Source organism: Podarcis pityusensis (assembly GCF_964106645.2).
Source record: "Podarcis pityusensis genome assembly, chromosome: 11".
Lineage (NCBI taxonomy): Eukaryota > Metazoa > Chordata > Lepidosauria > Squamata > Lacertidae > Podarcis > Podarcis pityusensis.
The window spans coordinates 10,150,557-10,175,414 of record NC_138036.1 but is presented as its reverse complement, the minus strand read 5'-3'; the positions used below and the strand labels follow the sequence as shown (position 1 = coordinate 10,175,414).

Below are 24,858 nucleotides of genomic sequence, written 5' to 3'. Positions count from 1 at the left end.
CCCTTGTTTTCCATGAGGTTCCCAAATTGCAGTGTGATCTCTGGTACTGAAAGGGGCATCTCAAGCCTCCAGTCACATCATGACCCACAGTATTAAATCAAACTGTTCCAAACTGCTAATTCTGAAACATCAGGTTGGGAGAAACTGGGAAGGGCTGTAGCTTGGTGGTTAGAAACATCCGCTTTACATGCAGAAGCTCCCAGGTTGAGTCCCTGGCATCTCCAGGTAAGGCCTGGAAAACCACCTGCTCCGAAATCCTGGAGAGCTCCTGCCAATCAGTTCAGATAATACTGAGCTAGATGAACCAGCAGTCTGTCTTCGTTTAAGGCATACTCCCTGTCTGATGTTTTCAGGAAGGGCCATAGCCCAGTGGCAGAACATCTGTCAGGAATGCAGAAGGTCCCATCTCCAGGTGGGGCTGGGAGAGGCAGTTAGGAAATCTTGGAGAGCAGCTGCCGGTAGCCAAATATTGAGTTAGATGGACCAGAGGGTCTGATTCAGCAGAAGGCATCTTCCTATGTTGTGCCACACTGGTTGCAAAGCAACAGATGTCCCACTGTTGAGCTGGGTTTGGAAATCCTACAAGACGGGTGGAGGAACCTTCGCCCCACACTTGCTAGGTTTCAGCTTCCATCAGTGTGGCCACTAAGTGGTCAGGGAATGGGGGAGATAGAGCTCACGAGCACCTCCAAGGCCACATAGTCTTCACCCCCGAGCTACAGTTTGGGACTTGGCCATCATTCTGTCCCCTCCCTCCCTACGTTCAGTAGCTCCTCTCTGCTTTTTCATACTCTTTGCATGGGTCTAGCTCTATGTTATCTGGGCTGTACCACTTGAGGTTGCCATGGGAGGTTCATGCGGTGGAGAGTGGAGCATTCTGCCATGTCAGTTACCGCTGCTACCCCCAGGTCTGACCTGGTACAGCCCAGGCTCCAGCTCATACCTGGAGTGAGAATTTGGGCCATCTCAAGAACGAAGCATTTGATGTAGAGCAAGAGGCAAAGCGTCGATGTCTCATTAAAAAAATAAAACAAGAGGCCGTTTCCTTAGAACGCTGAAAACACTGTACATTTAGAAAGTGTATAGTATACAGTATTTCACAAGTAACTCAATTTCCTGTCTGCCCCATTGTTTTCAGTTTGATTAAGTATATCCTGTTAAACTGTATATTCCTGTTCAGGGTTATACTTGACTCTGATAAAATGAGATTACACAGTCGCATACGCACACATACACGTGTTCCTGCTCTTATTTTTTTCAGGAGTGAGTTTTTGGAAAAACAACTTGGAGGGATGGGTAGAGAGGGGTTGAAGGCAAAGACTCGTATGTGTTTTTGCATGTGTCCATCGCTGTGCTGCAGCTATTGCGTGTCCTAACTTCATGTAGCCATAGGCCATGTTGACAGTTTGCCAGCTTGTCGTGAGGTTGGGCGCATCCTTAGATTGGCTTTTGATTTCCTTTATTTCTCTCCTGGGCTTGAACCGCTTAGATTTGGATTTATGTCTATGTGCCTGGGCTCCAGTTTTCCTCAAGCCCTGGGTGGTGTGGGAAATGGTTGAGAATATGTGACTTCTTGACTCTTTTCACCCTCCTCTCGTAGAGCAGATCAAACTTTGTTTTGTTTGTTTGTTTGTTTTGTTTCTTAAAAAACAAAACCACAGAAACTCTTGAGTTTTCATTGCCAGGAACTTGAAAATTCTCTCCCCAACACTTGTTTTTCCGTAAGACTCTTTTAAAATGACATTACATAACAGTTTGTAGTAGGGTAGCCATGTTGCATCAAAAACAACATAGTCTTGTGGCACCTTAAAGACTAACAATTTTATTATGGCATAAGTTTTCATGCATTCATCTGATGGAGCCTTTTCCACTGGTTGTCAGACATAGTTTGCCCAGACAAACTATTGCAAATGCTGGTCATCATTTGGAAGATTCCTATTGAAATAATATGGAAACAAGGACAGTTTTTGTATTTTTTGAAAGGAATGTCTTTGGCAAAATGCCCCCCAGATCTTCTTCAGTTTTGCATTGTCAACTCACTGCCTTAACGCAAATCAGTAGTGCGCCAGTGAAAACTCCTTTTTGATCTTGAGCTATGGCTTAAGCATGGCAAGATGGATATTTCAATAACCAGTGACCAGCCAGAAAAGAAAACCAGCCAAACAAAAGAAGGGATGAGGGGAAGAGAAGACTGTTCCAGCCAGTCTGTAATCTTGTGCTCATTGACTAATGTGATTAAGTGGCAGAGTGGAGCCTAGACATGGGTGATGAGTTAGGGTGGATGTATCATGAAGAATTGCAGTGTCTCTGCGCAGACAATTAGTAATAACTTCCTGCTAAACGCTCTGGAATGTGCTTCATTTGGCTGGAGACATTGTTTGCTGTGTGCCTTTCTCTCTCTCTTTTTGAAGTGGTACGTCATGCTTGTTTCTTAATTCATTTCCCTTTTCTCTTGCAGCAAGTTGTCCAGACTCTGTGCCTTCCTCCACTGAGACAGGGGGAACTAATTATCTGGCCCCTGGGGGGCTTTCAGGTAAGAAACAGGATTTCATTCGTACCCTTGCTGTTGTACATTTCATAAACGTTTAGCAAGACTTTTAACATTCTGATCCGGCAGATGTCTGTCACTGTGGTTTGCCCTGTCGTGGCTGAAGTGGTACCCATCTCTTCTCTTGTGTTAACTGGTAGGACAGATCCAGACAAACACAGCCTGTTCTGTTCCCCTCTCATGAATGCAGTCATGCAGATGTTGGGAACTCGGTTGTCTGAAAAGCTCCAGCAGATGCAGATGCCTTGAACTAGTTCAGCAGCAGAAAAGTCAGATGTGTGCTTGCAAAAAATCTAGATCTTTGAATCCAACCTCAGTTGCGGTTCCATCAAAGGATACAATCAAGACTAACTATTTTAGGGACCTGTTGTGCAAAGGGCTGAAGAGCCATTTCATATTTTCAGTGGTCAGCATCCAGTTCCTAGGTGTCCAGGTGATCGGTTGCCGCAGATTTTCTGTGCACAGGGGCCTTGCATGCAGAAGGCTCCATGTTCCTGGCATAGAGTTGTAGAGTTGGAAGAGGCCATGAGGGTCATCTAGTCCAACCCCCTGCAATGAAGGAATCTTTTTGTCCAATGTGGGTCCATCTTCAGGGGTGGGTGGGAAATGCTCCTGCCTAAAACCCTAAAGCAAATTTTTGGTCTCCAGATGTTTGTGGAGTACAGTTCCCATCACCCCTAACTAGCAGGACATATGATCAAGGGTGGTGGGGACTGTAGTCCACAAACACTGCGCTACAGAGCTGCTGTCACTCTGTGTAGACAGTACGGAGCTTGATGGACCAATGGTCTGACTCTGTGTATGGCAGCTTCCTTTATACTTTTGTATCAGCAATTATTATTAAGTGTGTAGGTCTTTGCTGATGGTAGCTGGCAACTTGATAGCCATAGTGCCTTTACATGCAAGATTCTCCTGCAGTGTGGAGCATCTCTTCCTGATTTGGCACCATACAACACTTTTGTGTGATGCTGTAGTATTGTGACACATGGTGTTGAATAGTCCCAGAGTATTTCCTGGCTTCGCTGACAACACGAGCCACCTTTCCCTCGCATTATCTTTCTGGCCCAACAACCTCGCCGTCAACCCCCGTCGTTAAAAGAGCTGGTTGTGATCCTAGACAAAGACTGCTGCTAGGCTGGCAGCTGCAACACAGCAGTTAGCTGAGGGCATTGTCTGACTATGTGATTTATGCACCGAGAGTTAAATTATATACTGTCCACTGCATGGGTGTGCCAGAGCAGGCTCCTGCTCCTCCCCCCCCCCCAAAGGTTGCAAGTTTGGGCTGGCATTTCAGTGATTCTGGTTGGGCTGTAAGACATTTTGGTGGCCCAGAACTCTAGGGAATGGGAATGGCTGGGTCTCTTGCAAAAAGACTTGTTAAAAGAGCATTATGAGGCACCTGCTTTGGAGAGCTGTTGTCCCTCAAAGATCCCTTTGACTTCTAACTTGCCTGTAATGTTTATGGCCGCAATCCTGAGCTGAAGCTCAGGGGGCTTGAACCTTGATTTTACTCAGACCGGCTTCTTTCAAAGCCGTCTTGTGCTTCCTTTTTTTTTGCTGCTTGCGTAGTTCTGTTCCTTAAGATGCCCCTGATTTTGTGTGTGTGTGTGTTTTTGCTAATGCCCCCAAAATACCTGTCTGGGCTTGTGAACCTTTCGGAAGACAAATATTCCTTGGCCAAGGAGTCCCGGCTTGATTTATGGTTTGTGGAATGGTTCTGCTCCTCCGCTCATTAGCCCTAGACCGGAATGTCAGAAATATGTCGGCTATCTGGTGGTGAGTGTGCATATGGTGTGTGTGCCTTTCTCTCCAGGAATTGCAAGCAGCATGGCTATATTTAAGTGAGACTTGTTTGCTTTCCTTTTAGCGAAATACATACCCTGCCTGTGTGTCATTTGAGAGGGGAGTATTCTGTTTGTTCAAAGGGCCCTAATGAGAATTAATCAAATGAGCAGGAGGAGAGGGAAAAGGGAGAGAAGTGGGGGCACTTGCAGGTTGGCCTTTGTTTTTCCTTCCTTGAAAAAAGAGAGCAACTTGTGGTTCTAGTTTTTCAGCAGGGCCTCCTTCTGCGAAAAGCTAAACATCATATGTAGGGGTGGGGGGCAAAACGAGAAGGAAGAAAGAATCCGTACAACACAATAAGGATGCTAGGTGGTTTCAAAGAAACAGAAAAACATGTGTGAGTACGCGAGGGGGGTGCGGTTTAGTTTCTCAGGATACCACATGAAATAAGCAAAGGAAGTACTAGCTTTTAAAGGGAGACTCTTTTTGAAAGCGTTTGCGCATTGATAACATCTTGGTCTGTCTAGTCTGCTGCTGAAGGGGAGGGAAAGTGGGGGGGGGGTTATGGGGCTGCAGGAAATAACATCGCCTGCCTGGTGGTGGAATGCTTTCTTAGTGGGGCTCACTAGGTAATGCAGGGGGAAAGTGGAAAACTGGTGCTTTCGGTGAGGTTTCCAGTTGCCGTCTTCCGCACTCGAAGCCTCATTCAAATAGATCTTATCCCTCTATAATTTTGGGGTGGGTGGGTGTTGGAGACTTCTGAGTTTTTTTAGCATGCCAGAGAGCCAAGTTCCCACTCTAAAAGGGGAATCTGCAAAAAAATGAAAAAAAAAAAATGTGTGTGTTGTTTTTTAACTGCATGTTTTGTAGATATTTACAGTTTAATGAGGAGGGGAAGGGAATGCTTTAAGTCACAAAGGAAATGGCGAGCTCTGAAGCAGAAGCTGAATACCTGCTGCACGAAGGAGCATTTGTTCTGAATTTTGCCTGATTTTCTATCAAATCCACTGGAAATCTCGAAGTGTGCCTCTGAAAATTCCCTAGGAGGAGGAGGTGACTGCAGTCAAAAAGGCAAAAGGGGAAAACACTATCTAGGCATAGCTAAGCTTTTTAAAAGTACAGTCAGGAAATTTTAGCACATGCTTGACTCCCACCCATTGCAAACATTAAGGTTTAAAAGTGCTTAACTTTGGATTGGGGCCCAGGGTTTGGAGCAGCTCATCAAAGCTAACTTTCTCTTCCCTTTGCACAGTTGAGATGTGTTGCTAGAGAGCGTATTTGAACAGGGCTTTTCATGAGCTATTATCAGGGGCATTTAGGGTACTTTACGTTTATCTGCAGTAGTAATAACTTCTCTAGGTTTAAGTAGGGAATGGTTCACTGAAAAGCACACATATTCTTCCTTTTTCCTATTGCCTTCCATGAATCAGCTAGGCCAGTTGCCTTCTCACTTTATCCCAAGCAATTACAAAATGGGTTGTCAGAGTCATCTGTTTGTTTGCTTATTTGTTATTAAATGTATGTCCTCCTTCCTCCCAAAGGAGCTCTGTTGCTCTCAACACACAAACCAAACAAACTTACCTGCCACGACTTTCTCTCTCTCTCAAATTCTTGCACACACATCATATAGCCTTTCTGTCTCTCTCGCACACAGACCATGTCCTCTCTTTCTCTCATATGTATACACAAACCTACCTCCCGTTTTTTACTCTAATCCGTCACCTTGGCACCATGAGATATATATGGTGACCTGTCTACAGAACCTTTCGCTGCTATGTGACTTAACCTTTCAAATGGTAAGATGTAAGATGACAAGTATTGTCCCAGCACGGACAAGCCTTCAGCTTTTCTTGGGCAGCTTCACATGCCTTTAAAAGGTGTCCATCTAAGATGATCTGAATTCAACATTGAGCATTATGGTGAATGGAGTAGGTTCAGTCAGGGCAGACGAAAGCAAGTCCTTTTTTAGGCGCAGAAACAGCAGTATATAGAGCACATGGTTAACTTACGGAATTCATTATGGGAACTTATGGCATTCATTTGCAGCAATGGCCACTAGCTTGGAAGGCTTGCACACAAAAAAAGCATTTGACAACTTCACGAAGAACAGGATTCTCCGTAGCTATTAGCTGTATGAACTAAATGGTTCAGCGAGAGTGTATCTCTGCACATCAGAAGTGCAGCTGTTGGCTTCATACCTTGCTTGTGAACTTTTCAGAGGCCTTACCAATGCTGATGGCAGAATGTTTGGAACAGATGGATCTGATCTAGCAATGTCGTTCTTGTTTTTGTTTCTTTACTTAGTCCTACCTTCCCAGAATGTTTTTCAGTGATGCACACGACAGACCTCTTTAGGCACCACCCATAATGTAATCTCCCATCACATGTGTAGTCCTGCCCCACTTCTGTGGCTTTCCACCTGCAGATTTTTCTACTCCCTACATGATCTAGAACTTTAATCTCCTAGGGCGTTAAATATTCCAGGGAGCCAGTGACTTGATTCTGTTAGCAAAGAAGGAAGTTCCTTGCTTCAGAAATTCAGGGGCAGCACTAAGGATGTGAGGGAGGGGCCATTATGCAAACCCCCTTGTAGTTGTGGTGGGGATGGAGGAAGAACATGGGAAAAGGGACATCAGCCTCACTTTTAGCAGTTCCATATTGTGAGTGTCATGTGAAACTGTTGAAATCAATGAACCAATGAGGTTAATCCAGGGCACGATTATTGAAATTGTAATGCCAAAGCAACCATTTTGTGGACGCTTGCAACGCAGAGTGGCTGGGGAAAACCAGCCAGATGGGCGGGGTATAAATAATAAACCATTATTATTATTATTATTATTATTATTATTCTGCCCATGGGCACACCGTTTTCCTAAAAACATGGCCCCAGAGTCCTCTTCCACATCCAGCATGGAAATGATTCTGGCTTTGCAGTAGGGCATGCATGGTGTCTGTTCCCGAAGTGCACTCTACACTGTTTTTTAGGAGACTATTAAACATTTTTTTAGCCGGCTCTCCCCTTCCCCCAGGAGTTGCCAGAATTCCCACCCCCACCCCCCCAAAAATAATTATGTTGAGAAGGTACTGCTGGGTGTTTTGCTTCAAGGAGGCCATCTTAAAACAGTTGGGAGGCAAATGGTGCATTTTACATACACATATGTGTGTATGCCTAGCTTTTGCCTGAAGAATGCAAGAAGGGCCTGGCTGTTTTCCTTTAAGGGATGCCTTTCAGAGCTACAAATACTACTGCAGTTCTGTTTCATGTGGCTAAAACTACTCTCCCTGATGAATGGCGAAGGTGTGGGGGGAACGCGCACTGCCCAGAGGATGTGGGAGGGTGACCATCATGGAAGGATGAGAGATATTCATGGGAGAGAGCGAGAAAAGCAGGGTGGGGATGGAGAGAGACAGACGCCGCTGCCCAAAGTGTTTCCCCCTCGAAAATAACCAATCTGACTCTCTCTTTCACTTGCTGTGTTTGCTGTTTTTCTTCCTGGCTTGGACTGAGCTGCGGCGGTTCCAGCTAATGAATGAGGCTCAGTTCAGGGTGGGAGGAAGCCTGGGAGCCTGGAGCCAGTGACTTGATTCTTTTGGCAAAGGAAGAAAAAGAGAGAGAGAGGGAGACAGAAATATATATATATATATATATATATATATATATATATATATATTCTGGATTTGAAAACTTAATCCTGTGGGGGTCTTCACAAAGGAACTGGTTCCACCAGAAGTGACCTTTAATTCACTCTGCTCTGCCCTTTCATGTTATGTGTGGCGTTTGGAGGAAAAAAAGGATGAGAAGGCCGGGCCGTTGTAGGGAGGGAAAGAAACTAGGTTGGCTGGCCAAATTTTCTGGGACCTAGTTTAACTATGTTTTTTAAGGAACGTTCCCCCCCCCTTAAAGGAGGATCTTCCCAAAGGTTAAAACCTGAACAGGGAAACTTAGGAGTAAACATGTGGCTTGGATCGATTTCCGCCCTCCCCTCCCTCCCCAACTTGCCTCACAGTTAATCCTCCTCTCCTGAGGCAAAAAAACCACCACCACTCCCTGGTTTTCTCTTTCCCCCACCTTCTCCATAGGTCTTTTGTCCATCTCGCTTTGTGACTCTCCTGCCCATTTGTTTCTTTTGCAGTAAATAAACTTTGGGTAGGACAAACCTAGGGAGACACATGGTGGGAGTGGTCAAAGAAGCCAGACGTCTGGTAACTGAAGGTCTCGGGGTCCCAGCCTGCAAACAGAAGTAATGCTGAGGCACAGCCATTTTTGCCAAGGCCGTTCATAGAATCATAGAACAGTGGAGTTGGAGGGGGGGACCACGAGGGTCATCTAGTCCAACCCCCTGCATTGCAGGAATATGCAGCTGCCCCAGATGGGGATTGAACCTGCAATCTTGGCATTATCAGCACCACGCTCTAACCAACTGAGCTATCTAGGCTGAACATCCATGTTGGAACTGGGTCGGCGATTGAGGCACAATCCCATTTCTGTCTCAATAGGAGGATACAGGTTACTTTTGGAGTAAGTTTTGACGGGCAAGCTGCCTGTTTCGTGTGAGGGTATTTGTTTTTAAAGTGATATAGTCCACCAAAATCTCAATTGAATGCCAAGCTCTTGTTTTGAACTTAGGCCAGCATCTTCACCTTGGCTGGAGACGTTTTCTTGGTAGATATGGCTGCATATTTTGAACGGCACCAGAAGTTATATGTTGCATTTAACCCGATGTAATGTGAGAGAGGAAGTGGGAGGCGAGTTAGGGACGGAGGGAGGAGGTGGCAACTAATCTACCTTTCGGTAAAGAGAGGCAAAAGGTGGCAGCAGGTTCAGAGGTTTGTTGCAGTTTACTGGATTAGTCACATGGGTGATCCTACCCCAAAAGTGATCCTGTTATGAACAGGGAGATGATGTCACCTGAGGGCGATTGAGAGTGAGGGTGAGTGAGTTCAATGGAAATGAATAACCAAACAGTGAGAATGAGAAAGAAGAAGAAAATCACTAAAAAGAGGTGTTTGGGGTGGTGCTTTTTTTAAGCACTACGAAAACTGCAGTTTGGGCTCAGCTCTACATATCTTGAAAGTTTGCACCCGTTTCTGTCAACGGAAGCTTTGGTCTCGAACAGTCATACTGTTTCTATTTCCGTTTTCAGGCAGATATTAGATTGTGCAAGTAAACTAGCCATAACATGAAGAGGTGTGGCAGTCAAATGCACCCCACACACCCGTCTGCATGAGAACAGGCCTTGTGTTATTTAACACATATGTTCAATTCTACTTCAGTTCACCTTTTTACTACAAAAAGCTCTGAAGGAAAAGCTGGTGGCCATTTCATTGTGAAATAGCAAACGGCCCTGGTATGTTTCACTATGCCTTTTGATCCTCGCTGGTATCTGTGTCAGCTACGGAGAGGCGGAACGTAAAAAGAAAATAACCCAGAAACCCTTCACAATGGCAGGGGGTTGGACTCAATGGCCCTTGTGGTCTCTTCCAACTCTATGATTCTAGGACCTGGTTTTGTTAGTGACCAAATTTATCTTCTCTCCCATTTCCCTACAAGTTAGGTGATAAAGAGAACAGGTCTCCTGTCGAAGAGGGAAATTTGGAAAGTGACACTCGCAAAGCGCATACCTGTGGAAATCCCCTCTTTGATGCAAGAATCTTGTTCTGTTCTGCATCTGACTACCCAACAGTTTAAAACTGTGCATGGTGTTATTGAGGGCAAATAATACAGTGGTACCTCGGGTTACATACGCTTCAGGTTACATACGCTTCAGGTTAAGAACTTTGCTTCAGGATGAGAACAGAAATCGTGCTCCGGCGGCGCGGCAGCAGCAGGAGGCCCCATTAGCTAAAGTGGTGCTTCAGGTTAAGAACAGTTTCAGGTTAAGTACGGACTTCCGGAACGAATTAAGTTCTTAACCCGAGGTACCACTGTACTAGGGATGGGCAGGATAATTTTATTCATACAAATCCCAATTACATTCCAGTCCCTGCCCCTTTAATATCACATTTATTATTGCAGAAGAAATGCAATTGTTTACACTTCAGCATTCCTCTTACAATCTTAAAGTGAGACATTTCTCTGTAAAACCACTAGTGGCTGCAGACCTTCAATCTAAACAATTGGTAGTGCTTTTTTTTTTTTTTTTTTTTAAATCAACCCCCCAAAACCAACCCCATATACAGTGGACGCTCGGGTTGCGAACATGATCCATGCGGGATGCATGTTTGCAACCTGCAGTGTTCGCAACCCGCGTCTGCGCACGCGCGGGTTGCAATACAGCGCTTCTGCGCATACGCAAAGCACGATTTAGCACTTCTGCACATGCGCAACTGCCGAAACCTGGAAGTAACCTGTTCCAGTACTTCGGGGTTTCAGGAGTCTGTAACCCCAAAAAGTGCATCCTGAAGCGGCTCTAACCCGAGGTATGACTGTACATCATTTATTTAAATCCCCTCCGCACCCAACATAAATACATATATTTCTCCATATATGGTTTCAAATGTGGTCCTGTGCAGCCTGTTGTCTTATTGCTGGATTTTAAAAAAGGAGGTGGGTTTTACAGAGCATTAGCTTGTACTTACGCCTTATTAAATGGCTTACCTAAAAACTCAGGTCTGTCTGTGCAAAAGGACAAGGTTATCAGGGGTTAATGCTAAGATGACAGCAATGGAGTCTTTGAAGTGAAACAGGCTGCCTGCCAGACTAGCACAGAAGCATTGCAGCTCTCCTCGCACATCATCTGACCATAGCAGTATGTAGCAAACGGAGGAGACTCACTCTTGGCTCCGCGTCCCGTGTAGTTTTTGGCCTCTGACGCTCCATTCTAGCTCCACTGCCCCCCTCCCTCCCGCTTTCTCTCTGTCCTCTGGGCTTTTACTTCCATAGGAAGGAGAAGCAACATTTCAGAAGCCTACAAAATGCGAGGGAGTCCGGATGCAACCCTCCTGTTCTGGATATGCAAGCTCAGTTGGTTAAAGCAGGGTGGTGATAATGCCGAGTTTGCAGGTTCGATCCCCGTATGGGACAGATGCATATTCCTGCATTGCAGGGGGGTTAGGCCCGATGATCCAACTCTATGATTCTCTACTTACTCTAAAGTAGACAGCAATGGAAGTTAAGTCACAACTAAGTCTCGTTGCTGTCACTGGAACTTGGTCACACAACTAACTGTAGCTGGATTGCAGCTATTAATAACAAAAGTCAACATTCCTTGGGCCTTTAAAAAAAAAAAAGTTGGTTGTAGTGAGAAGGAAAGCATGTTGTTTATATCAGACAGTTCTTATTATAAAGAACCATGTAATTTTTGTGAGTGTTTTTCTAATATAGTGGGTTTCTTTCTTTTTTTCTTTCCGGCCTGCTACATTCTTTCAACAGCCCCCCCCCCCAATAATGTTTAAGTGTTTGCATGGCTTTCTGAGCTCTTTAAAGAAATAATAAAAATGGGGGGGGGATGGAGATGAAGTCCCAACAAATATACAAAGCACACTTTAAAAGTCTAGTCTAACGCTAATGGCGTGAGCCTGGCTTTATTTATGTATCTGCCTGCTAAATAAAATTTGCCCAGAGGAAGTGGTGAAGGCTTCATCACGTGAGACGGTTTACTTCTGCATGTAAGAGTTGGCAATTGAGCCAGATGGGCAACTTTAAATAGGTGCGGTTGGAGCTCACAGCCAGAGAGTTTGCATGAGGGAACTAAAAGAAGTCTGCACGTTAGGAAATCCTTTTGTCTGCACAACACCTCAAATGGCACTTTGCATTCCCCAGGACCCTGTTTATGGCGATAGATTATTTAAGACTCGGTTTGGATGCTTACATGTGTAGTAGCTACCTTTGCAACGTATAAGGGTGGGTATCTGACACACTCTTAAACTACTCATGACATTAATGTGTGATTTTGGGTGCTGCAAGGAGACAGCCTCCACTTTCCCCAGACAAACTGGATGGGCTGCCTCTTAACGCATGTTGCATAATGCGAGTGGAGGAAGGAAGGGGTAAAAGGCACCCCGGTAGAGATCTGAACCGCTGTTCCCTCGAGAGTAAGGGGGACTCGATCCAGACCTAAGAGCTCACACACAGCTAGTTTTACCTCAGGCAAAATGGTTGCAACTTAACTGTACAGTGGTACCTCTGGTTGCGAACGGGAGGGCCATTCGCAACATGAAAAGCGCGCAACCTGAAGTGCTATATCTGCGCAGGTGCACAGCACAATTTGGCGCTTGTGCGCATGCGCGAGCGGCGAAACCCAGAAGTAACCCTTTCCGGTACTTCTGGGTCGCCGCAGGACGCAACCTGAAAAAACGTAACATGAAGCAAACGTAACATGAGGTATGACTGTATTGTGACTGATGAATGCAGAAAAGGCTTGAGAGAGACCAGCAGACTGGAGAAGCCTGTGACCTTCTGCCACATCCACCCCTCTTCAAGTGGCTTCAGGCCTATTTTGCACACTCTTCACTGTTTCCTTCTGTTTCAGTCAGTGGCTCTGTGCACGACCTTTGAGAGTCATGGCCTTTGTTTTCATTGTACTTTATTTAGGTTATTCTTTGGGCTCTGGGGAGGTATGGTCAGAAGGCACACGAGGCCACCATGCCCTTTCTGAAGCCAAGCCGCTTTGAGTCTGGCCAGTGTAAGGATGGGAGGCCACCTGGAAACCAATGGCTCTCTGCCTTAGCTTCCATGATGGAATGAAGGTGTAGCGTAAGGTTAAGAAAAGAAACACAGAGCTTGAAACGCGGGCGCAGCAAAGACATTCCACTTCCCTTGGTAAAAGAGTGAATGCATGGACAATGTGGGGTTTGTTTTTCCATTAAACTTCCTAACCATTTCTCCCATGTCCTCGTTCCATGTGTTTTGCTATTGGAACGATAAGCAAAATTGCAGCGGCGGGTTGTTTAATAACAGTCGTTTGTAATACTACCGCGTGAACAAAAGGGCAGCACTTTCAAGGGTGTAGCTAACCGCACGCGGGGTTTTCGGCGGTCACAGAAACCATGGGAGGTGTAGTATTTGCCGTGGAGGAGAGAGTCACATTTGCTGTGTAAACCCAGCCTCTCACGCAGCTGCTGATCCAAGACTCAGAAAACTGATAGGGATTTCTTGGCAAAGGTGGCTGGCTGCTCCTTCGGGGTAATACCTCAGGTAGGCACCCCTGACTGTTCCTTCCAGCACGTACTTCCCATTCCTGTGTTTGCTCAGCTAGGAGGCTGCAATATGCTCCTGGATCGCCTGCTGTTTGGCTATTAACTAAGGTTACTCTGGGGTTATCTGCTTTTGCGCTATCTGCGGCAGCCCATCTCCTCAGCCTCTGCTACTCTTGCCGGGTGGTTTTGAAGAGATGCAGGCACCTGACGTCTCTCAATTGTTCCACCCAAATATTTGGGCCTCAGCCACTGCCTTATCAGACAGTGCGGTTTCGCGGAGATGAAAGTGAAATTCCTACTGGTGGCGTCTTGCGCAGCGGCCTCCGAGGGAGCCGTGTAAAAGAAGACGACAACAGGGCCAGTCGGAGGTCACTGCCAGCGAGGACCATCTTTCGGAGCAGGATTGAATGACCTATACCTAGCAACCTGGCTCTCCTCCTAGTGTCACAAAGCAGTTTGCTCTCCAGCTTGCTTTCAGCTAAGAGATATTAAGCACAGTTCCATGGACTTAGTTCAGTCCATACCACACAAAAGAAAACAACGTTCGTGTTTACCTTCTTACTTTGGTTTGGAGGGCTTTTTAGTGCATGCTACTGTTTTCTGGACACAGAGCCTGGGACTTGCCGATCAGAAGGTCGGCGGTTCGAATCCCCACGACGGGGTGAGCTCCCGTTGCTTGGTCCCTGCTCCTGCCAACCTAGCAGTTCGAAAGCACAAAGTGCAAGTAGATAAATAGGTACCGCTCCGGCGGGAAGGTAAACGGCATTTCCATGCGCTGCTCTGGTTCACCAGAAGCCGCTTAGTCATTCTTGCCGGAAGCTGTACGCCGGCTCCCTCGGCCAGTAAAGCGAGATGAGCGCTGCAACCCCAGAGTCGGCCACGACTGGACCTAATGGTCAGGGGTCCCTTTACCTTTACCTTTTTACTGTTTTCTGCAGAGTTTGTTTTAAGGTTTAACCGGGAGATGTTCTTCTGCTGTTCAGGAACTGAATATCTGTGGGAAGGTGGGTGCTGTCAGAATGGTGGGAACTGAAAGCGCTTGATCTCTGGCCCCGAGTTTGTAATTAGCTGTTTTAACCAACTTTGCAATCTTGGATATATTCTTCATTTTATTTTATTCTGTTTTGCTGTTAAGCTGGAGGGAACAGCTTGGTAATTTAATCACACGGAGCCACCGTGTCTTCAGAAGCACAGGGACTTTCTGCAAGAAAATGCTCATTAAGGTTTCTTTATTGGGATTTCCCCCTACATCATTCTTACTTGTGCCTGGTTGCATTAGCGAGGAATGTCCAAGCCCACCTCTTTTATATGGCTGGGGAGGGTCTGCTCTTTTCAGGTAGGCCTCATGTCCTTTCACTGCCTTTACCAACAATAAATTACAGTGGTACCTCACGTTACAGACTCCGCTAACCCAGAAGTAGTACCTCAGGTTAGGAACTTTGCTTCAGGATGAGAACAGAAATCGTGCGGCGGGAGGCCTCATTAGCTAAAGTGGTACCTCAGGTTAAGAACAGTTTCAGGTTAAGAACGGACCTCCAGAACGAATTAAGTTCTTAACCCAAGGTACCACTGTATTCCTTATTTAAGCCTCCTTGCATCACATAGGGCCACCTAATGCAGATTTTACACCAACCATATTTCAATAGTTTCCCTCAAGGCAACTCATAAGCTACCTGGGACTTCATGTATGTTCTTTCTCCCCCTCCAACATGCAGATGTGATGCATGGACCAAGTGCTGTACATTGATCCATGGTTGCACAGACACCTGGCTCACTCAGTCTCCCTTCCCAAGACTGGATCACGTGATCCAGCGCCGGTGCAAGAAGAAGGTGCATGGCTTGTCTGTGTCTACATCTGTTTGGTTGGACGGGGAAGAGAGGTGCATTCTGTTCCCTCACAATTCAAAGTAGCATGCAGACTGGGGAAAGGGGACTTAGAATATGGAAAAATGAAAGCTTTATTCCTGGACTGGAGAAGGGGCAGAAAAGGCATTGACCCCATTCACACATGGGTGGGCCCAAATAGCGTGCGAAAGACCCACAGGGTGAACCAAGGCGGGGTGAGTGAATGGAGCTGTGGAATGGTGAAATTGGGAGTCCTCTTTTTAAGCCTGGGCTCTTCAGCCTTTAAAAAATCATCCCCCTTGGCTTGATAAGTTCTTGTGTTCACAAGCAGATAGAAAAACCATTCAGCTTTCAGGACCAGAGAGCCAGTTTTCTGCAGCCTGGGCAGGGGGGTGGGATGACACAGTGCCTGAGGGTTTTTTTGGGGGGGGGGGGACAGGCGGCGTGTGTTGATAGCAGGTAGTATTTTTAAAACACGTAATGGTAACTTTCACCCTGTTCTTAACAGGAAACATTGAAACACGATAGGATATTGCATCATTGCTTCATGAGAAAAGTTTTTTTAAAAAAAGGAAAGAATGAAAGGACAAAAGGAAGGAAAATGTAGTTAGTAATTAGTGAAAGAGGAGAAAAAGACAGAGAGGCTTGAGACGGCTGTCGTCGTCCCCTTTCCTAGTAATCACATGCTCTTGCAGGGCCTGATTTCGAAAGAGAGAGACTGTTTGAGCGCTTGATTTTTATTTTTATTATCTCAAAAAATATTTTAATAGCAGGGTCACCTTTACTTGAATATTGCCTTGCCGCCTCCTGTCTCAGTTTACTGAGGAATCTTTTCATGATTTTCCCCTTGGTTTCCTTCCCCAGAAGGCGAGGCAAAGAGAGCGTTTTGGCTGGGAAGCTAATTTTGGTTTGGCTGCTGAGGATTAAAATTTGGTCTCCACCCAGTGTCATTATCTAGGTTTCAACTTGGGGTGGTGAAGGAGCGCAGAAGAGAAGGGGGGGGGGAGACTTCATAAAATTTCGTTCAGCCCTCCTTTACCCTTTTAACCTTGCTACGCAGAGGGGATTTTTATTTTTTTTTTTGCATGTTTGGTCTCTCGCTCTCTCTCTCTCTCCCCTTCCATGCTACTGAGTATGTTCATGTGCCTTTAAAAACATTAAGCCACCAGCCCTTTTTTCAGGAATTCCTTTGAAAGCCTCTTCAGTATCTCCCTGTGCATTAGCAAGAACAAAAAAGGAAGTAACTTTTATAGCTGCCTTGGTGAATCTGGCTTGACTGTCTGTAAAGAACTGGCACAATTAAACCCTTTCTTTACAGGGGAAGGAAGGGGAAGAGGGTGGGAAAAGACCCTTTCAGGCCAATTATCATGTAGTCGCCTTCCTAAGGGGCTAATGGTATCCTAGCTCCAGCCTTTAAAGCCCTGACCTTGATCTGATATCTTCCCCCCTTTTGTTTTTGGTAGGATCCTTTTATGTTGGTGTGAATAGAGATACAAGTTAAATCAGAAAGCGTTTAGCGTTGTCTATGGGTCTTTGTTAGCCTCCAAAAACCCTAGCCTTCTGCTGCTGTTTGTGTTATCTTTTGAGATAAGTTTTGGTTACAGAGAGAGGCCCGAAAATGTGATTGCTCAGGAAATGCAACTGGAACAGCAACAAATAAGCCCCAAGCTATCTTAATTGGTTAGGAATCTGGTGATAAGATCACAAGCAAATGTCCTTCTGGCTTAGACAAACCACATCCAGCCCAATACTCTCTCCCCAACAGTGGCAACTCAGATGAACCTGCAAGTTCACAAGCTGACCATTATGGAGATAATGTAGCAATCCCTGCCAGCATATGGGAAATCAGATGCCTGTTGACCCTCAACATATTAATGACTCTAAAGTCTAAATATAAACATTTTTCCAGGTGCTAAAACCCATTTGAGGCAGACCATTTCAGAATAAAAACCCTGGTCAATTGACTAAAAAATATGTCCTTCAACAGTAAGTTTAGCCTGTGCCTTGCTCATGAAAATTAGTTGACTTTTTCTTGCAATCACTGCATGAAGGTTAGCTCAGACCATTTGGCGTGTGGATGTGATTCCTGTGCGGCCTTTGTTGCAAAGACAAGTTCTCCATTTTTGGATGGAACAGATTGGCAGAAGCCCATAAGCAAAGTGAGGAAGAAGGCATGGAGTCACTGGGATGGTGGGTTTTTGACCTTAAATCCTCACTATCCTGGGTTCTGTGCTGTTGCCTGTCCAACAGTGGACAGTCCATGCCTGTGTCTGTCATTCCTCCTCCTTTCATTCTTTGCAACCTGTGTCCTTTTCAGAGCCAGCATCACGGGCAGAAGAGCTTGCTTTCCCTGTACATTGGTCCCAACCAATCTTATTGCCTCTATATGCAGCAGATTGAGACAGTGATAGAAGTAGACTTGTCATGATTACAAATTGCTGGGCCGAGAATTAGATTTAAATTGTTAACGGATAGAAAAGACAGAGGAGGATTCGCGGTCCCAAATTTGAGATTGTATTATGAAGCCTCGTGCCTTTGTTGGCTCAGAGAGTGGATCGTCTTAAAAAACACAGACTTGCTGGACTTGGAAGGCTTCAATTTAAGATTCGGCTGGCATGCGTATCTCTGGCAGAATAAGGAAAAGGTGCATAAAGGCTTCTCAAATCATATTATCAGAGGAACATTGTTAGAGGCATGGGAAAAAATACCCCCTGGTGGCTATCACCTATTGATATCTTAACTATTAAAAAAATAAATATAGAAGGTGAGAGATGGACCTATGAAGACCTCCTGGAAAGATCAGAAAGAGGATGGAAAATTAGACCATACGAAGAGTTAAAAAACAAATTAACAGGTTGGTTGCAATATCATCAAATTAACGCCTTAGGGAAGGAAGATAAAAAGATTGGGATGAATGAGAAAAAATCTAAGTTCCAGGTAGAGATAATAGAAAGTAAAACCAAACTTCTATCTAAAATGTATAATCAGTTATTAGAATGGGACACTAAGGACAAAGAGGTCAAGGATGTTATGGTAAAATGGGCGATAGACATCGGATACAAAATGGACGAGGTTGTGGAGTAAAGGAATGAAATTCACAGCCTGCACTACCCTTAGAGAAAATATGGAAAAGATGATGTACTGTTGGTACATCACCCCTGTGAAATTGCAAAAAATGTATAAGACTGGAGATAAAAGGTGTTTGAAGTGTAAAACTAAAGAAGGAAGTTTCTACCATATGTGGTGGAAGTGTGAAGAAATAAAAAAAATTTGGGAATCCATATACAACGAATTGAAAAAAATATTTAAATACACTTTCGTTAAAAAACCCGAAGCCTTCCTTCTGGGAATGATCGGAAACGAGATTAAGAAAGAAGACCATATAATGTTTCAATATGCAACTGTAGCTGCCAGGATCCTGTTAGCACAAAATTGGAAAACCCCAAATATCCCGACCGTTAAAGATTGGCAAATTAAATTATTTGAATATATGGATTTGGCAAAAATGACGCAGAATATCAGACAGCAAAAAGGTACAAAGTTTATTGACGATTGGACCAAATTTATAACATACATGGAAACAAATTCTAGAGATATAAAAATCACAGTAGGTTTAACATAATCCTTGCAATGTGCAGATGATATAAAATGAAAACTACAGAATGGAATTATTATTCTACGTAACCCAAAACCGAGATGGAGGGAAATCAACCATTATTTGTTGTTAGTTATTGTTAATATAATTATATATATATAATTATTTCTTTTGGTCTGTTTATGTTTTCTGTTTTGGTTGATGTTTTCTTTTTTCTTTGGTGTGTTTATTTGTTTGTTTTTTTTACTTTTCGTTGTTTGGTTATAGAAAATTAATAAAAAGAATTGGGGGGGGGAAACAAATTGCTGGGCGTGAGCCTGGCGTTTGCATCTAATTTGCCTAGCCTCCCAATTTCATATGCATCAGGGAGAGAGGAAGCTTGCTTGGCTAGGGTGATAGAACTCCTTTTATTGAACTAAGCACAAAGGCTAGCTCCTTTGCTGCCTAAGTAACCTCATCCTTCTTGTCTCCCCTTGCTTTTCCCCCTTTCCTTTTTGGCTTCAGTTTGTTTTCATAACAACGAGAGCCTGGGGTTGTAGTTGTCAGTGTGTAAAGGCTTGCTGATCCTTCAGCGAGTGTGACTTGTCAAAACACAACAAGACGCCACAGCAAAATGATGCAGGCGGTTTGAGCAGACGGAGGTGGATTGTCTTGTTTCTTCTGCCCTTTTTAACTTCTTCTCCACCCCTCCCACTGGCATAATTTTGAAACATCATTCTTAAATTAAAAATGCACACATTGTCAACGCTCTCCTTGTTGTTTGGCGTGTGTTTGTGTCTGCAGTTTCCCCATGTGTAGTTTTACTCAATCAAGGCTCATATCCAAAGCAGCACATTTGGTGTGGAAGTCTTGTCTCTGTAGATGATAGATTATTCAGGTATGTCCTTGGGAGCCTTTATGTCTCTGTGGTTGGCTGATGAATGATGGGCCCCTGGAAAATGAATGTTGATCTCCCTTTATTGCTAAAATCTACGTGGGAGGGAGAAGCGCTTTGGTGTTGGAAATGGCTGTTCAAAAGCATGCATGAACACTGGCCCAGTCCTTGAAAATCCCACTTGCTTCTCATGAGTAGTAGTCATTTGCTATGCAGCTCCTCCTGTGGCAATTTAGCAGAAAGGAAGAGTCCAGTTCATACTGGTGATAATGTTGTGCCTTTAAGGAATTGGATTTACCAGAAACATAGCAGGGGCACCACCACCGCTGCTGCTGCTGCTGCTGCTGTTGTTGTTGTATGGAGCCGTGGACTTAATGTAACATAAAACAAAACATAATAAGCAAAATATTAAAATAATTATAAGTGTTGTCGTTTAGTCGTTTAGTCGTTTCCGACTCTTCGTGACCCCATGGACCAGAGCACACCAGGCACTCCTGTCTTCCACTGCCTCCCACAGTTTGGTCAAACTCATGTTAGTAGCTTCAAGAACACTGTCCAACCATCTCTTCCTCTGTCGTCCCCTTCTCCTTGTGCCCTCCATCTTTCCCAACATCAGGGTCTTTTCCAGAGAGTCTTCTCTTCTCATGAGGTGGCCAAAGTATTGGAGCCTCAGCTTCAGGCTCTGTCCTTCCAGTGAGCACCCAGGGCTGATTTCCTTCAGAATGGATCGGTTTGATCTTCTTGCAGTCCATGGGACTCTAAGAGTCTCCTCCAGCACTGCAATTCAAAACCATCAATTCTTCGGCAATCAACCTTCTTTGTGGTCCAGCTGTCACTTCCATACATCACTACTGGGGAAACCTCTTTGCTTTTAAGATGCTGTCTAGGTTTGTCATCGCTTCATTCACTACCAAAAAACATGAATGAGGTCTGTTTCCATTGTGGTGGCATGCGTGCTATTGCTTATGTAGCCAGAGTAACACCTTGCTCTGTGCAGACCCAAGGGAACTTTTGCCTATTCTGACACTACATAATACTTTTCTTTTTTCCACCCCTTTCCATTGTTGTTGCTTCTTGCCTTCAACAGAGATGCAAGAGACCTAGACCCAACTCTGCTTTGGTTTTGGAGTTTACAAGGTGCAGAGGTTTTTTTTTTTAAAGAAATGTGGAACTGAAGGAGAAACGCATGTATGTTTTCTTGTACTGCGTTAGATCTTGTGGCCTGTAATAGGATTGCCTTGGCTTTTGTGAGGGTCTTCATTTCAGGGTTACCCGGGAGGAGTCCAGATTTCTCTGGTGTTTCTTTTTTTTGCTTCAATGGAGGCTTCCCCTTCTTTCTGTTAAATCAACTGTGGCTGATAGATACTTTGAACCCCGAGATAGCTTCATTGTTCTCTGTAGGTACTTTCTTAGCTGAAGGCCCACCGATGTCGACCTAACAGCCATGACTCCTTATGTGTAGACCACAGTTCCTTCAGGCAGTGGTGTTGGTTTTCTGGGAAAAAATGGAATTGGAAAAATTTCCTATGCGATTTAAGAGTAATGAAAATGTTCCGTTTAAATCGGGTGTGTGTGTGTGTGTGTGTGTGTGTGTGTGTGTAATGCTTTAGAGAGCGCTATAATTTAGCCTATAAGCTTATTTTGCTTATATTCAGTAAACAAAGCTAAAAAAACTGAACTGCAAAGCTTGCCTAATATTACATATTTGCAGTTTGCATCCTTTCACTGCTTCTAATAGACTTATGAAACAGAAAATTCTCCATTTTGCAAAGGTTTCCCACTCCACACATCACTGCCTGCGGATGGGAGAGCGATCAGTATTTTATGGGTTCTAGTTGCTGACTCAGGGAATTTCATTCAGTTTCAGTAAAGAGGTAGAGTGTATACCTGTAAACAAGATGTGAATGTGTGTAATGTATATGCATATGAGAAATATATCTGATAAGCAGCCTTGGGATGTAGCCATTTTCTTTGTTAGTAGATGTTATTTACAGTGCCGTGTTGCTGCCTAGAGAAAGTTTAAATCAAGTTTTATTTTTTCAAAGGGAGTGTGATGCCAGCGTTCAGTGGACGCTCTTGTCTGGGTAGCTTAGCACCCTCCCTTCGAAAGACACACCGTGACTTATGCATTCATAGTTGGACAGAAGTTCATTAACTTCTGAAGCAACTCTTTATTTATGCCTGACTAACCAAAGCTGAGAATGTCTAAAGAGCTTTCACTTTGTTGCTTCTAAAGTTTGCCCCAGGCCGTATCACTTGTAATGAGAGCTTGGGCGGACTTAATTCATAGATACCAGAAGTTCCAGAGCATTATTACCACACTGAGGGTTAGGGTTGAATATAAAGGATAGCTGTGATGAACTAATACTTACTCAGGTGAGTAAGAAACGCGATCGCCAGTTTCCAAACCATGTTGCAGAGAATCCCAGGGTTTCTTGGAAACATATTAAGGGTTCTTCTCCAGTTGGACGGTTAAGTGGTAACAGACAAGCTTTTTTGCTTAAAACGCATTATTTATTTATTTCTGTAAGTAATCCATTGTTTTGACCATAGGTCACATCACAGAGCATCATAGGCAGATTAAAAAGGGGGGTATGTCAACAAATGATACATAAGTAGTCCATATAACTCCAATAAAACAAACCATCATTCAAAGATTGCACAATAAAATTCCCATTGATCCTTACGACAAACTGCTGTATGAGTGTCTAGATCAGACTGATGTAGCTTGGCAGCCGCAAGAAGTAAATAGAGCCACTTGCCCCAACCCCTTATGAACCTGTTGCTATTGGCATGCTAAAACTCAAGCCAGTGGTCTAGTTCTAATTATATATAACATTTATAGTTTAACATACAATCTTGGCACAACAACAAAAGTAAACTACAAAATCCACATGAAAAGCTTGTGATATAATCAGAAGTATGTATCTTTCTAGAATCCTTTGGCAGTGTGGGGTTCCATGGCAGAAAAGATTGTGCAGAAAGGGTTTCCTGAAGGTAGATGATCTGAGGAGATAGATGTTGCAATCATGTCCTGCTTGTGAGCATCTGTGATACCTGGCTGGTAACTGTCAAAAGACAGAATGGTGAGATAAATGAACCATTAGCCTGAGTCAGCATGGGTATTCTTAAAAGTTCTTCCATTCATTAGGTTTGCATCCATAACCAAACACATGGCAGAGTTAGAAAATTGCTTTGGTCTTGTGTGCTTTGGAAATTGTCTCATTCTGTTGTTGATTTCAATTAGAAAAAGGGTAGTTGTGTTGTGCTGGTTTGTTTGATGGGCATGTTTGATGACTTCAGCACCACCTTCGAGATCACAAATCAACTAAGGGCTGATTTGCAGTGATCATAGAATAGTTTACAGGTTACTGTGAGCACTGAGATCATTCCTTCATCACTCCCTCCCCCAGCTCAAGCAGAAGTGGCAAACCATGATCTCTGGCTTAACATTACATCCAAACCAGGGCTGTGGTTTGCTTCAGTCCAAACAGATCACTGTTGGTAAGCCAAGAGCAGACCTTGGCTCTACATCATGGTTTGTTTGGAGTGAAACAAACCACAATCCCGGGTTCAGGTGTAACACTAAACCAGGAGTCGTGGTTTTTTGCTCCTGCTGGTGCCGAGGGAATAGTGAAGTGGGAGCCATCTGGGCGCTCACGGTTAACCATGGTGCACAAATGCGGTCAGGTACATTTGCCACCAGGAGTGGACTCTGGTTTCTGAAAAGGCAAATGGTGCGAAGGGGAGGTATAAGTTTGTATACTTGTAGACATACATTGGGCGTTCTCAATGACTCTCTGCAGATTCCACCATATATAAGGGAGTAGATGTGCTTGCTTCCTAAAGTGTGAATGGTCTGTAAGTGATGATAGCTTTGGGAAAGTAACTTAGATCTATGTCATCAGAGCTCAGATGGTCACTTGCATTCATTTGGAAACCAGGCTGAGGCTTTTAGCCTTTTTGCAGAACAGCGCATGCTTAAATCAAAAAGCATAGAGGTCCCACGGTTGTTCATGTTTGTTTCTTTACACCCTAATGGGGTAAACGTCGCCCCTCACTTTGAAGCATTAGTGGACTTCATTATACAGAGCCTTTTTCACCTGCTGTTACTTTGGTGCTGATGAGCTTGCCTGTGAAAGATTGCACATCGAAATTCCTAACTAGCTCCGGGTGTTTATGCTGCAAGTATACTTGTCTATTCAGAAGTAAGCCCTATAAAAAATAAGTCCCATACTGCTTGTTATTTTTAATAGATAGAGTGGTCAGGCCACTGGCAAAATGGTGGTTAATAAGACTCACCTGACCGGGTTGTTGTCAGGATCACACATGTGAAGTGTTTTGACCATTTCAAAGAGAAATATTATTGTTAAGTATTATTGTTAGATGGAAAGCAGCTTTGAGAAAAAACTCTGATCTGTGTGAACCACATTGGCAGTTGATACAAAGAGCAGAGGTGCCAGAATTCACTTGGTCGGAAGAAGACAATTGATGTCCAGCTGCACTGGCTCCCGGTGGAGTACGGGATCAGGTTTAAGGCGCTGGTTTTAACCTTCAAAGCCCTATACGGCCTAGGACCCTCGTACCTATGGGACCGCCTCTCCTGGTATGCCCCACAGAGGAACTTACGGTCTTCAAATAAAAACATCTTGAAGGTCCCAGGCCACAGAGAGGTTAGGCTGGCCTCAACTAGAGCCAGGGCTTTTTCGGCTGTGGCTCCAATCTGGTGGAACACTCTGTCACAAGAGACCAGGGCCCTGCAGGACTTGACATCTTTCCGCAGGGCCTGCAAGACAGAGCTGTTCCACCAGGCCTTTGGTCAGGGCGCAGCCTGACTCCCTCCTTTGGCAATCTTTACAAAACTTTAGGTTATGGTTGCCATCAATTTTGATTTTAATTAATTTTTATAATGTTTTTATAATGTTGCACTATTTTAGTGTTGTTAGCCGCCCTGAGCCCAGCTTCGGCTGGGGAGGGCGGGATATAAATAAAATTTATTATTATTATTATTTTATTAATGTCAAGGTAACTAGCTAGATGCTCCAGGAAAGCTCACAGGTAGACTGTGGTTCTGTT

At 44.4% G+C, this 24,858-nt stretch overlaps 1 protein-coding gene across 2 annotated transcripts in view; it reads left to right on the top strand.

The window, feature by feature from the left end:
- The window catches only part of SMAD7 (SMAD family member 7), a 99,017-nt gene that overhangs the window by 57,508 nt on the left and 16,651 nt on the right, over positions 1-24,858 (top strand). For both annotated transcript variants that reach the window (XM_080973561.1, XM_080973560.1), the window contains one exon: positions 2,459-2,533. In XM_080973561.1, the coding sequence (XP_080829687.1) occupies positions 2,459-2,533 (75 nt within the window). The remainder of the gene's footprint in view (positions 1-2,458; positions 2,534-24,858) is intronic.